Genomic DNA, 14771 nt, shown 5'->3' on the forward strand with positions numbered 1-14771 from the left:
TTGGGAGGCTGAGACAGGTGGTGGATCGTCTGAGATCAGGAGTTCGAGACCAGTCTGACCAACATGGTGAAACCCCATCTCTACTAAAAATACAAAAATTAGTTGGATGTGATGGTGGGCACCTGTGTAATCCTAGCTACTTGGGAGGCTGAGGCAGGGGAATCATCGCTTGAACCCGGGAGGCAGAGGTTGCAGTGAGCCAAGATCACGCCATTGCGTTCCAGCCTGGGGCACAAGAGCAAAACTCTGTCTCAAAAAGAAAAAAAAAAAAAGTCAGTAACCAGGTTGTGTCCCACAGAGCTTTACTGGGGGCCAAACACTGTCAACCCCTCCTCAGGTCCGTGTGAGCCTGTGCACCTGACCTTCTGACAGAGTCAGCGGTGAGCAGGGCGTCCCCCACCAGGCCCCCATACTTTGCTCCCATGGGTTTCCTATGGAATGTTCCTGCCTCAACTTCTGATAGCCTCTTGCTAGGGAGTCCCATCCTTAGCCCTTGCCTCCCTGTGCTGCTTTACCTTCTTTTTGGAAGGATAACTGCCCTCTGTTTTCAGCACCCCAATGAGAAAGAATAAGCAGTGTCAGTGATTCCTGATGTGTGGAACCATCTGATGAATGAGGAGTTTGGGTAAAAAATAAAGGGAACTGATGAAAACCACTTCTGTGTGGAGCACAGTGGTGTGTGCCTGTAGTCCCAGCTACTCGGGACGGTGAAGTGGGAGGACTGCTTAAGCCCGGGAGTTGGACATCGGCCTTGAAAAGATAGTGAGACTCAATCTAGAAAACAGAAACAAAAACACTTCTGACTGTTGTCTGCCTGTGGGTTTCTGACTCTGCTCCCAGACTTATGGCGAGAACTTTGCTAACTCGGGAGCCCACAAGAATGAAGTTTTTGCCAAATTTTGGCCCCGAGTTCCTCTAAAACGTAATGGAGACCTAACCCCATGCTTGTTAAGACCCTCTTTCTGCCCTACCATGATTACCAAATCTCTGCTGAGGTTGTAAGATAAGGTGATCTTGGGGAAACAAGGACAAATGGGGGAAGGAAATAGGGCTGGACAGGCCCAAGCATTCACAGAGGCCAGGGCTGGGAGTAGGTAGGGGCCTGCTTCATTTGAGAATAATTATGAAGGACAATAGGGTTTCAACAGGGGGACAGTACCGGTATTCAAAGCAAAGCAAAAGATGTAAGTGAAAGATGTAAGTGGACTGGTGCAATGGGTCATGCTTATAATCCCAGTACTTTGGGAGGCCAAGGCAGGAGGATCACCAGAACTGAGGTGATCGAGACCAGCCTGAGCAACACAGTGGGACCCTGTCTCTACAAAAAAAACCTTTAAATTAGCTGGGCATGGTGACTACTGTAGTTTCAGCTACTCAGGAGGCTGAGGCAGGAGGATCACTTGAGCCTGGGAGGTCAAGGCTACAGTGAGCCTGGGTAACAGAGTGAGACCCTGTCTCAAAAAAAAAAAAAAAAAAAAAAAGAGAAAAAGAAAGATGTTAAGTGTGTAAGTGAAGCCTGGAGATGCAGACACCTGCAAATGGGCCACTGGGGGGCACCTGGCTGTGGCTGGGGTCCAGGAGAAGTGGGAGCTCAGGGAAGAGAGGCTGGAACTGGGCTCAAAGGGCCTTGAAGGCCAGGCCTGTCAGGGTCCATCACCTCCTCAGGCTGGAGACGTCAGTGCAAGCTGCAGTGATGGGGTCCTGAGGCCCCAGTACTTATGCCCATCCTCTCCCACTGTCTCCCAAGATCATACAGGGAAGCCTGTTTCCAGATGCCTGTGATTTATTTCCAAAGGAGAGCTACAGCACATAGGAAAATACACATGGCTTTTCACTCTACATTTTCACAGAGAAAAGAGATTCGGTCATTGGCTTTCTCAGTGCCATCATCCTGTTCCATAAGGCTCTGGGATAGATGGCCTGTCTCCAAGATCCCGCTTTCAAAGCAGCAGCTTGGCCAAGGCCTCTGGGGGTAGGAGTGAAGGGCAGCGACCCCCACGTGGGTGTAGAGGGGAGCACATGAGCAGCACTCACTGCAAAGCTAAGGCAAAGAATAGAGCTGGTGGGAGATGCCTCCCCTCACCCCAGGGGCATGGCTTGCTGAGGCCCAGGATACAGACCAGGAGGGGTGGGGACGGGGGTCTGGTCCAGCCTGGAGCAGCAGCAGGACTCTGAGTGTACACGTGGGTGTGGGGTGAAGAGGGGGGCATGCTGAAAAGGAAGCCTACCGGGGTATAGAGGAGTTTTAGCTTGCATATTCCCCCTGCCCCAGAACAGCTCCCAGACCATGGTCCCCAATCCTACACTTGGCCCCTCTCGTAAGTTCTACTTCAGGTGGGGGGTCCTGCTCAGGTTCCTTCTGCCACCTTATCCCCTCCCACTGTCAGTGCAAAACATTCTTAGGGCCAAGCCCCTGAGTCCCCTGCACACTGACTGGAGCTGCAGGGAAGGGAGGACAGCAAAGTGCTAGCTGGGAGCCTCCCCCAGCACCGGGAATTCCTTGCACATCTCTCGGACAATCATGCGGTCCATCTGGCACTGAGGTGAGGTCTCCTCCTCATTCAGGATGCGTCGCAGTATGGCCTGCAGGTCGGGTAGCCGGTGGCGGTGCTGCAGGTAGGGTGTGGTGCGGACTACAGCATGCATCAGGGAGAGGTACTCCATGCGCAGCTGTGGGAAGAGCAGGCCAGCTCAGGGACCCCAGGGAAGTACTGCAACCACCACTGGTCAGGAACAGGACCCCACTGTCCCACAGACCCCAGGGCTGTGGACCTAAATATCAGGGCTGCATCCCCAGCACCCACAATATACCTGGCGCAGAATTGGTCTTCAATAGTTTTTGAGTAAGTGAATAAAAGAATCACCCCAGCCACAGACAGCCCCAGGTATGGGGCCTGCCCAGGGAAGTCCTGCCCATCCTTTGAAGCTGGTCCCTCAAGGTGCCTCTGTCTGTCAGTCACAGGCCCTCTGCTTCTCACCCTATCCTCTCTTGTCCTGGAAGATCTTGTGCACATTCCCAGCTTCAAATAGTAACCCACTCTCATACCTCTCATCTAGAACTCCCCTGTGAGCTCCAGACGAGAATATTCAACTGCCCACTTGTCATCTCCTGCACATCTCACAGACCTCAAATCCACATATCCACCATCAAACTCATGATCTTTCCCATCCTCCTAGAGTTGAAGGATTTCTCATGTTCTTACCTTTAGAAAGAACACTGTGTCGATTCAAAAGCACAGGCCTGAAATATGATGTCCTCTTTCTTCTTGTCTCCCACATATCTCATATTCAAGCCATGTCTAAGACCTGGCCATCCTACCTCCTACATATGCCCCGAATTCATCTCTAACAGCCTCTCCTCCAATCTATACTCCCAGCACCTCTGGCTGAACCAGTTCCAACAGCCCTTATTATATATGTGTGTGTGTGTGTGTAAATATATATATATATATTATTTGTTTTTTTTTTGATACAGGGTCTCATGCTATCACCCAGGCTGGAGTGCAGTGGTACAATCTCGGCTCACTGCAACCTCTGCCTCCTGGGTTCAAGCAATTCTCCTGCCTCAGCCTCCCAAATAGCTGGGATTACAGGCATGCGCCAAACTGCTCAGCTAATTTTTGTATTTTTTTTTAGAAGAGACGGGGTTTCGCCATGTTGGCCAGGCTGGCCTCAAACTCTAGACCTCAAGTGATCCGCCCACCTCGGCCTCCCAAAGTGCTGGGATTACAGGCATGAACCACTGTGCCCAGCCAGCCCTTATGACTTGACAGCTTGTTCTTACAGAGACCCCCAATCCATTAACCTGACCTAGCACTATGTCTGCTTCCCTCAACATCCCTCATCTCTCTCTTTACTTAGAGGAATAATACCAAAACCTCCTTTAGGCAGCACACTCTGCTAAGTCCCAGCCCTGGGAGTCATACCGAGGTGCCTGCACATCAAATGCCAGTGTCTAAGCTATAGACAAATGCAGAGCCATGTGCAGGCCTGAATGTCATTCACCACCACAAACCTCAAATGGACACGCAGCACTGCCTAGGCCTCCCGCTGCTTTTCTCTGCTGTGTCACTCTCCCCTAGAGTAGCAATAATACCCACCCTCTCTGTCTTCGAAACCTACTTACCTGGTCAGCTGGCTTTGTGCTTCATAGAGAATACAGAAGAAATCTTGCAGAAACCTGTCTTTCACCTCAGTACCCACATCTCACCTATCCCTAAAAGAATGAGCGGCCCTAGCTCCTGGTGTGGGCCTGGACCTGGACTCCCTCTCCTGCCCCATCCACTTGACTCCTGTGGTGGCTCACAATCTCCAACATGCCATCTATCTCTCTGTGCTTGCTGGACCATTCCCTCTGGCTCAGAACATGCACCATCATCCCTACCATTTTTGTCTTTGTTTTTTAAAGAGACAAGGTCTGGCTCTGTTGCCCAGGCTGGAGTGCAATGACACAATAATGGCTCACTGCAGCCTTGACCTCTTGGGCTCAAATAATCTTCCCACTTCAGCCTCCAAAGTAGTTGGAATTACAAGTGCATACCACCATGCCCAGCTAATTTTATTTTTTACTGTGGTCCATCAGGCTATACAGAGGTCTCATTATGTTGCCCAGGCTGATCTTGAACTCATGGACTCAAGTGGTCTTCCTGCTTTGGCCTCCCAAAGTGCTGGGATTATAGGCGTGATCCACTGCACCTAGCCAACATCCCCATCTGTCGCCCAGGCTGGAGTGCAGTGGTGTCATCTTGGCTCACAGCAACCTCCGCCTTCCGGGTTCAAGCAATTCTCCTGCCTCAGCCTCCCAAGTAGCTGGGATTACAGGCTCCCACCACCACGCCCAGCTAATTTTTGTATTTTTCGTATTTTGTATTTTTAGTAGAGACCATGTTGGCCAGGCTGGTCTCCAATTCCTGACCTCAAGTGATCCACCCACCTCAGCCTCCCAAAGTGCTGGGATTATAGGCATGAGCCACTGCACCTGGCCAACATCCCCCATTTTCAAAACACTCTCCCTGGCCAGGCGCGGTGGCTCACACCTGTAATCCCAACACTTTCGGAGGCTGAGGCTGGTGGATTGCATGAGGTCAGGAGTTCAAGACCAGTCTAGCCAACATGGCGAAACCCCGTCTCTACTAAAATATAAAAATTAGCTGGGTGTGGTAGTGGGTGCCTGTAATCCCAGTAACTTGGGAGGCTGAGGCAGAAGAATCACTTGAACCCAGGAGGTGGAGGTTACAATGAGCCAGGATTACGCCACTACACCCCAGCCTTGGCAACAGAGGGAGACCCCATATCAACAAACAAACAAACAAACAAACAAACAAAAAAAACACTCTCAGGCCGGGCGTGGTGGCTCAAGCCTGTAATCCCAGCACTTTGGGAGGCTGAGACGGGCGGATCACGAGGTCAGGAGATCGAGACCATCCTGGCTAACACAGTGAAACCCCGTCTCTACTAAAAAAATACCAGAAAAACTAGCCGGGCGTGGTGGCGGGCGCCTATAGTCCCAGCTACTCGGGAGGCTGAGGCAGGAGAATGGCGTAAACCCGGGAGGTGGAGCTTGCAGTGAGATAAGATCCGGCCACTGCATTCCAGCCTGGGTGACAGTGAGACTCCGTCTCAAAAAAAAAAAGCAAAACAAAACAAAACAACAAAAAAAACACTCTCCCTATCCCCATGCCATCTCCCTCCAGCAACCTCCCTCCTATTTTTCTCTTCCCCTTCACAGAAAATTCACAAGAGTTGTCTCCATTTACTGCTTCCAACCCTCCCCTCATTTCTACTCCCCAATAACTTCAAGTTCTCTCAAACTTTCATTCTGACTCTCCTCCTTGCACCCCACTGACACTGCTTGTCAGGCACCACTAACCTCTGTGTGGTGAATCCAATGGCCAACCCCAGTCTCGCTCAGGCTCCTAACGGTGTAGAGATGGCTGATCATCTTCCTCTAAACATGTGGCTTTGGGCTCCTGCTTTCTTGGTTCTCTTCCTGGGTTTCTCCCTAGTTGTTTCAGTTGTGCCCAGGGCTGCAGCCCAAGCTTCCTGCTGACCTATCTATCTCATTTCTGAGGCAATCACACTGTCACAGGCTTCCCATCATATCTCTGCATAGACAACTCAAAAATGTCTCTCTAGTCTCAACTCATTCCCCATTACCTCCCTGATGCCCTCGGTACCTCGGTGTCTAGTAGGTATTTCCTCACTCTTGACACATTCAAAACACAACTCTCTATTTTCCCCCAAGAAGTTCTCCCAGCCTCCCCAACTTCAAAAATCAGCACTTCATCCATCTAGCTGCTCAAGATAAGTCAAGTGGCAAGCCCTGCCAGATCCACTTACTAAACACTCTACAGCTGGCCTCTTCTTACCACTGCCACTGCCATGGCCTATCCCGTCCCCACCCCATCCATGCCACCTGGACCACTGCGGCTGCTTCCCCGCTGGCTGGCTTCCACTCTGCTGGCACGCAGTTCAGATTCCATGTGGGATGTTAATTACATCACATTCCCCGTTCCTGAGATCACGACCTCCCGCAGCAGCCTCCGAGGCTTTGTGTAAACTCCATCCTCCATGCCTCATCTCCCACCACTCCCTCCTCTCCAGCCTCCTCCAGTCACATCACCTCCAGATCACCTCATGGCTGGCTCCTTTGGGTCTTGGTGCACCTATCGTGGCCTCCTTCGCTTACCTGGCTCCAGCAGTGACCGTGCCCCCTCATGTCCACTCAATGTCATGACCCCCACCATTTTGTTTCAGTTTCCACACAGTGACCCTCCCAGCTGCAGCCATCTCTAGGCACCTTGTCTCCCGGTGACAGGTCTGCGATGTGCCGCACAGTGATGTCAATGAGAGCCATCATGTCTGTGTGGTAGAAGATGGCAGCTGTGGCCGGGCTACCAAACACATCCTGCAGAAACTTGAGGACAGAGTGTGGCGGCTGTGGCTCATGTCTGAAGATGCGCACAGGGTCATCTAGGAGGCAGGGGTCACAGCGGTCAGGGTGGACCTTGTGGGGGTCCCAGAGTCACCCCAGGGGGTTACGGGAGTCATGGCAGGGGTCATGGAGTCACAGGGCATCGAAGTGGTACCCGCGCAGATTCCCGGGCCCTCACCCCCTCTGTTCAGGAGCAACAACAGCTTCTCGGAGAAGATCTTGACATTGGCGTGTTTGCTCAGGGCAGCCATGATGACATTCTGGTCAGGGGCTAAGGAAGGACATGGGTATAGACAGGGTGCTGAGCCTGAGAGCACCCATGTGCTCAGCCACCGCCCAGCCAGGCCCCACCCCACCTGGCAGGTGCAGGTTGAGAGCCAGAAGCAGGTTCACACAGAGGTCTGGCAGCTGCTCTGTGGTGTCCAAGGGCAGCCCGTCCTCGACGATGCTCAGTAGGAACTGGGCGAAAGGCGTGCCCAGGTGCTCTGCGAGAGAGGTGCACGGAAGTCTGCAGCCCCATTCTCCCCCGACCCCCGCACCACCCACCCTTCCTGGCTTTCTGTGAGCCTTGGGGATAGCCTATCCCTGCTAGGCTGTGTAGTCAGCAGGTCCCAGGCCTTTGGGCAATGGGCCCTGGCTTAGGACCTGTGATCAGCTGGTCGGCAACTGCATTCTTACCATAGTGTGCATAGGGCACTGCCTCTCCCATGGAGAAGACCATGGCCAGGATGAGGGCAGAGTAACAGAGTTTCTGGTGGTCTGGGGGGAAAAGGGAGGCAGTCAGAGGCCCCAAAGATGGCAGGAAATCCCAGCAGATGGCAGGAACACCCTCCAGATGGCAGGAAGTTCCCTCCCACTCCGCCCTCTAGCCTCACCCTGTGTGTCTGTCTGCATGTCCCTCGCCAGCTCCACAGGCAGCACAGATGACACAAGGGTGGAGATGATGGCTGCGTCCAGGCTGCACATGGCGCCAAAGCACTTGAGGAGCAGCAGCCGCAGTGATGCTCGGTGTTCCTGGCAGGGAACCCTGCATGCTCAGTGCCTGAAACTCCCCCACTACCTAGGTCTCTCCATTACCCCTCCCCTCCATCCTGCACATACCATTTGGTAATAGGCCACCAAGGCCAGGACAGACTCGAACTCGTTTCTCTTGCACATTTTCTTGCAAACTTCAGGGTCTGCATCAGTCTAGAGAAATGAGAAAGTGAGAGCGTCAGCCAGCATGAGCAGAGCTGTGCGGCCACACAAGAGAGGGCTGAGCACATATGTGTAGGGGAGACTCCTAGTACTGTGAGGGATGCTACAGGGCAGGGACCACTGTTCCCCATGTGGGGTGTGTGTGTGGGCCCCTACCCTTACCAGAATATGCAGCAGCTCCTCCAGGTAGCAGCGGATGACACCCTCGTCCTCATACAGTGCCCAGCTGCGCTGCTGGGCATCGTCCTTCCGTCGAGCCAGATCTGCAAAGATCACTTCCAGCCTCTGCTGGTCATGGCAGATCTGCCCTGAGGGCAGGGCCATGCTGAGGTCCTAAGGGGAGAGGGCAAGGCATGACTCAGCACACTTCCTGCCCTCACCATCTCCGGGAAGCCTCTAAGGCCTAGAGAGTCCACCTGTGGACCTATACTCCATGAACTCAAGTCCCTCCTGGCCCACACTGGACAGGGGGCTCACTCTGGTCTTGATGACCTCCCAGGACAGGAGTCAACAGAAGACTCATCTGTAGGGGGGTTTTCAACAGCTCGCCTCTCACCCCAGACCTGGATAAACACCCCCAACTAGGAGGGCCATGAACTCTTGTCACTGCCAGAATGTGACTCTGAGACCTCACTCTCCCATTCCACACAAAACGGCACAGGCCTGTCATCTACCAACTTGCCACATTTTCCTTGAACCCTGCTGACCAGGAACTGGCTGTTGTGCCCAGCATAGCCAAGCCCATTGGCCCACTTCCCAACACCCAAACTAGAAGTGTAAGAGGAATCACGGAGCCCTAAAGAGGGACCTTTGCTTTGTCTGACCCCAGTCATGTATGTTGGGCTCACTGCCCCCATCCTGCTCGTGAGTGCCAAGGATCCCACCCATCCCATGATGCCCATACACCTCACTCCCTCTCGTCCAAGTCAGCAGCTAGGACTCCATCACAGCTCTCCCAGCACCCATGTGTCTTACTGCCAAGGTCAGCAAGGCACTACCCTCACCCATGCCCAGTGTCCATTCCTTCCCTGCAGCCAGACAGAACTTGCGGTCACCTGCATCTGGTCTCATCTGTCACCTGCCCCAGGTCTCACCTCCTCCTACAGCACCCACTCCCTCACTCCCTGTGTTCCAGCCCTGCAGGCCTTGTTCTACTTCCTCCCACAAGCCAGGCTCAGTCTTGCCTTGTGGCCCTTGTCCAGACTGCGCATCTGCCTGGAATGCTTGTCCTTTCTTTCTGCTTCAGAAATCAGCTCAATGTCCCCAGTGCTCGGCACAATAAGAGCTCAGAGCCAGAGCTTGAGAAATACCTGTAATGTACAGGCTGGACAGTGTGTGACGGTGAGAACAGGGTGGGTAGCAGGGTGGCCCTGCTGTGCCGCCCACCCTCACCTTGCCCTCTACGAGTGAGAGGAGGACCTGCTCCATGACAGGTGAGCTGGCCGGCACGGAGGCCTGGATGTGGCCCACTATGACGCCAATGGCCACCCGGCATAATTCATGGCTCAGGCCAGTGTTTCTCCGCACCAGCTCCATCAGCTCGGCCCCAATGGTCCTGGGCACAGCCGCCTCAGCTGCTGCCTTCTCCTCTGTGGTCCCCAGGCTCAGTGTACCCAGGGCTTCTAGGTCATCAGAGGCTGAGGTTGTACCAGCTGCCAGTTCTTCTTCTGCAGGGGGTTCAGGTGCTGATGCCTTGGAGGGAGGGGGCTGGGCTTGGGACACAGTGGTGTGGGTGCCTCGGCGGGGCACAGGTGGGGGTGTGGGTGAGCAGCTGGAACCCGGCTCAGATGGGCTGGAGCCGGTATAGAGCGTGTCCAGGGAGGTGCTGCTCACTGAGGAGCCGCTGGATACAGAGTTACCCCCGGAGGGCCTGGTGTTGTGGCCACCTGCAAGCAGTGAGTAGAAGCTGTGCCAGGGCAGCCCCCTGGAAAACCATACCCTTCACAGCCCAGATCCCCTGTCCCCTAATACAGGGCCTAGTTTCTCTGCTAGGCACTGTCTCCTCACAAAGCCCAGAGCCCCTAATTGCCCCAACATGGGAGTCCTGCCCTCCTCCCAAGCTTAGAGCCTCCATCTCCCTGACACAGGCAGAACAACCATTCCAAGCATAGGTTGCCTCCACCTGAATCCCCCTAACCCTTCTTACCACTCCCAGAGGCCATCAGGGCCTCTCGCTCTCGGCGCTTCACTGGTGGGGGAGGTGTAGCAGGTGCTGCTCGGCGAGGCTGTGGTGGGATCTGGGAAGATGGAAGTGGGATCTGGAAGATGGAAGTAGGATCTGGGAGGACAGACTGACATCTAGGGCGGCAGCCAGGCTCGGGCCCTGAGCCCTGGGTGTGGGCGGGACTATGGCTCTGGGCTGCGTCACTCCTGAGTGGACCCCTTGAGCCTCTGGATGAAGCCTTAAGCCCCACCCACCTTCCTTCTCCAGGATGCCCTCACCACACACCTGGTAGAGGCCTCCATCTGCCGCAAGATGCTCAGAACTGGGTAGGCTGTGCTGTCGCTCAAACCCAGCTCGACACACCCCATTGGGCTGCCTGGCCACAGCAGCATCCAAGTGGTGGTCACTGGTTGATGGGGTCATAACTGCAACACTGGAGGCTGAGGGGCCTCTGCGTGACAGGGTCTCTTTCCGGTGGTGGATCAGCTTCCTGATGGAGGGACAGGGAGGCTATTGGGGGGTTGCATCTCACACCTCAAAGTTCTCATATGCCCTGTGGGATGCTGGGACCCCACAGCCCAGGCCCCTCAGACACCCCCATCTCCTCCATGCTCCACCCCAGCCTGCAGTACCCTATACTATCCTTAGTCCTGCACTCTGCACACTCCTGGTGCTCACTGAAGGACCCAACCCCACCATGCTCACTGGGAGGTGCCACTCCCCCACTACCCCTGCCAACCCTTGCATTTCCCACCTGCCCCATGACACTCACTGAAGAACTCGACCCCACCATGCTCACTGGGAGGTCCCACTCCACTCCCCTCAACACTCACTGGAGGACTCCACGCTGTTCCAGGCTGTACTTGCCACCATCCCGCATGGCTGTGTTGTGTACAGCCTCGATGGCCCGGTCAATGGCCTGGAGGACATCCTGCTCCAGGCCCTGGGGGGCAGGGGACAGCAGTTAGACCTGAAGGCCAAATGGAGGTGCTCAGCCCAGACCCAGCCCAAGAGAGAACCCAGGGCAAAGAACCAATACAGCTAAAGCCTTGAATGCTAGACATAGCACAGAAAGTTGAACCAGAATATGGAACTGGGTTCTCAAACCGCATCACTCAGGGAGCTGAGGCACAGGTGACCCCCATGCTGCCACATTACATATTAGGTCCCGATCAGGATTTTACCCCACAGCAAGGCTCTTGGCTAAGATGTTTCTGAAAATCAGAGGTCTAAAGCAAAAACATAGCCCAGGGACTCCCAGCTTGCAGCCAAGAGCGCATACCTAGTCGATCCCTGGTCTTGGCTCAGAGCCCAGGTTGAGATGCCAAACAGGAAGCCTCCAATATCTGGAATCCTTAATACATCACTCTGCATCTTGCTGATCTTCCACAAAACCAAGGTCACACCCCAGAACAGCCCTGTCCTTGTAAGAGTCCTCTGTAAGCCCTGGGTGCTGAGAATGGGTCAAAGGGACTTACCCTCCCCAACCCTGCTGCTGGCCCTCATCCCCACAGGGTGTCTCAGTAAGCTTCCAGACCCGCCCCGGGAAGCAGTTCTGTGTTTTCGGCAAAAGATAAACATGAGAGAGGGGCCTAGCACCTGTTCCAGGCTCTTATTGCCATCCCCAACATCCCAGGGGTCCAGTCTACTCTGCCTATCTGGCATGGGGGGTATGGGGTAGCAGCTATCAAACCAGCTACCCCCAGCCCTCCCCTGGCCTTGGCACACGTAGTCCATCAGGCTACACAGGAGCCCCAGAGCTGAGATGAATTCACTCCACCATGGGTTTGAGAAGCTTCCCTGTTGGGGACAGACAGGCGGGCACAGAGGTCAGCAAAACCCTCCAGGTGGTATGAGGTGTGCCAGAGTGCAGGGAGAGGAGACAGGGGACAGAAAGAGAAAGAGACACACACAGAGAGAGAAAGAGAGAGAGAGAGAGAAAGAAAGGAATGGGGAAAGAGAGGAGCTCAGAGAGGAACTGAGAGGCAGAGGAAAACAACGCAGAAAGAAACTGAGAGCCAGAGCCAGAGTGTGGGGGGAGCTGGAGGAAGAAACAAAAACACACACATAGGTGGAGTCGGAACGACACAGGCAGAGAGGCACAGAGTCACAGCAATCCAGACAGAGACACGCAGAAAGAAACTGAGAGACTGACAGAGAAGATGGTAGCCTCTCTGCCCTCCCCAAATACCTTGCCCCACTGGTCCTGGCTGGGGACAGGGGACTCACAGGTCCTTGAGCTATGCCCAGTAGGGGAAGAGACAGGACTTTCCTCAGAGGCCTTCAATGAGACCCCATTCCCAAAAAGGTTGGGTCTGACACACTTACTGGGTCTGACACACAGCAGCCATGGTGTCCACAGCCCCCACTCCCACCCTGGCACTCCTACATGGGATCACGCCAAGGGTCTATGAGGAAGCCCCTAGGTCCCCAGGGCCCATCCTCCCTGGTAAGACCAGATGACACTTCCAAATTTATCCCGTTATTTCTGTCCTGAACTGGGCTGGGACAGGATGTTTCCTAAAGGATAGCGACTAGGACGGGGCGGGGGTGTCTGGCACAGGCCCGGCAGCTCTGGGCCCTTCTTCCCCCGTGGTCAGAACAGACCAGCTGGAGATACCACACCCCAACCCCCGCAGCAGGGCTACTCTTAGGGAAACAGGAACTGGGACTGCAGCTTCCACTGGAAGGAAATGGGGCCACGGTCAGACCAGGGGAAGCTATAAGAACTCACTTTGTCACAATGGGAGCAGTCCTCACTCCAGGCTGGGGACAAGAAGGGATGGAGCCCCTCACTTTCAAAGGAAGACAGTTTGAGAAGTCAGGGTTGGGGAGTGGAGGGAGCAGTGCCAGACAGTGTCAGCAGGGGCATGGGTCCTTGGTTCAAATAAGGCTGGGAGAGACTTAAGAGCTTAGAGGGTGGCTGAGCACAGGCTAGTGAAAGACACTACCAAAGCTTGGGTGTCACATAGGGGATGGAGAAGTCTATAGCTCTAGGATCCAAGTTAGGGGGTTGAGGACCTGGAGGATGGTTGGGGAAATAGGTGGTGTCCAAGGTGGTCCAGGTCTCAGTGGTGGCTCCAACGGGGGGCAAGGTGCGGGAGGGAGTGGGGGGAGAAGAAAGGGAGGGAGGGAGGTTGGTTGTGGGGTCCTAGGAATCCAGAGAAGGGGCATATTAAGGGTCTGGGGTCTCAGGGATTTGAATAATTGGCCAGGATTCGGTAGGGCTCAGGGTCGCCATTCGGATAGCTGACTCGATACTGAAGGGTCTGAGGTCCTGACGAATCTCAGTTCCAGGGTTAGGCTTTTGGTCGATCAGGATTGGGCTGTCAAGGGCCTGGTCTTTTGTGGGTGATGCAGACTCTTGGCAAGGGTCTCAGTCCCCGTGGGTCCGGGGGTCTCAGGGTCAGGTTCTCAAACTCCCTCTCTGATAGAGGTCCTGGCCTCGGGTCCCGGAATGGGTGGGGTTCCTGGGTCGGTTCCGCGGGGCTGTGAAGGGGTCCTGCCGCAGGGGCGCAGAGGCCGGGCGGGGAGGGGCGCACTCACCTGCAGGCGGCGCAGGTAGGCTGGAGGCACGTAGCCCGTCTCACCACTGCGCGCCCGCGCTGCCAGCCACCAGTGCGCGCTGCTTCGCTCCAGCACCAGGAAGGTCTCGCCGGCGGCGAACGCCAGCGCATTGGGCTCCGCCGAGCGGAAGGCGTACAGCGCGCGGTACATGGGGCCGGGCGGGCAGGTGCAGGGAAGGTGGCAGGTGCTGCGGAGCCACAACGCCAGGCCGGGAGCGCCGCGCCGCGCCGCACCGCGCTCGCCCCGCCCCGTGACACACCACGCAGGCGCGCGCGCGCGCGCCCGCCCGCCCGCCGAAGCCCCGCCCCGGGCTGTATCGTTCCACGAATCGGAGAGCAGCGCCCCCGCGCGGCCCCAAGAGGTGCGGCAGGGCGGGGGTCGACAGCTGGCTGTCTACTCTGGTTCTGGTCCCTCCTGGCTCCAGGCGCCTCATCCCCGGACCCTGCACCCTCACTCCTCATCCGGCCTCAGCTTCACCCGTCCAGCCCTCTGCTCCCTTTCCGTGCTTCAGTCCGAACGCTGCGTCCCGTCCTATCTCACGGTGAAAGCGCGCTCTGCTCGTAGCGGGTGCGCCCCCGCCGCCCTGGGGGAGTGGGGTCCCATCTACTAACTGCAAGGACGGCGACTTTACCTCGAAAGGACGATCTTGCTGATCCGAAACTTGGAAGCCCCCGCGGGGCCCGGCTGTCGGTGTGTCTAGGCCTCACCACCTCTCTTAACCGAGTGCCAGTGGTGGCCAGTGGGGAGCAAGTGTGGGGAGAAGGGGGCCATTAAAAACAGAAACCAGGCAGTGCTATTCCCTGTCTAAAGCCCTCGCATCTTTGCTCCTCACACCTGCTCCTCCTCTCTCATCAGCCATGGCTGCTTTTCTCTATATTGGGCCTTTGCATATTCGGTTCCCTCTACCTG

The 14771-nt window shown here is 55.5% G+C and overlaps 1 protein-coding gene across 4 annotated transcripts; it reads right to left on the reverse strand.

Moving 5' to 3' along the window:
- Positions 1-1761: 1761 nt before the first annotated feature.
- Positions 1762-14124, reverse strand: LOC105480414 (NCK interacting protein with SH3 domain). Of its 4 annotated transcripts, none has more exons than XM_011739242.3 (13): positions 13842-14124; positions 11129-11238; positions 10581-10785; positions 10278-10368; positions 9524-10017; positions 8294-8464; positions 8036-8122; positions 7810-7948; positions 7613-7693; positions 7291-7419; positions 7113-7205; positions 6800-6972; positions 1762-2670 (listed from the first exon to the last, which is right to left on the reverse strand). In XM_011739242.3, exons 1-13 carry the CDS (start codon positions 14010-14012, stop codon positions 2467-2469), a joined length of 2148 nt encoding a protein of 715 aa, XP_011737544.1. In that variant the 5' UTR covers positions 14013-14124; the 3' UTR covers positions 1762-2466. The 4 variants fall into 4 exon arrangements, with proteins under 4 accessions (XP_011737544.1, XP_011737543.1, XP_011737545.1 ...); XM_011739241.2 differs by having other exon boundaries at positions 10278-10389; XM_011739243.3 differs by having other exon boundaries at positions 10278-10389; positions 11129-11265; positions 13842-13978.
- Between the last annotated feature and the right edge of the window lie 647 nt (positions 14125-14771).

This window comes from Macaca nemestrina, chromosome 2 (genome assembly GCF_043159975.1).
Source record: "Macaca nemestrina isolate mMacNem1 chromosome 2, mMacNem.hap1, whole genome shotgun sequence".
NCBI classification, from domain to species: Eukaryota; Metazoa; Chordata; class Mammalia; order Primates; family Cercopithecidae; genus Macaca; species Macaca nemestrina.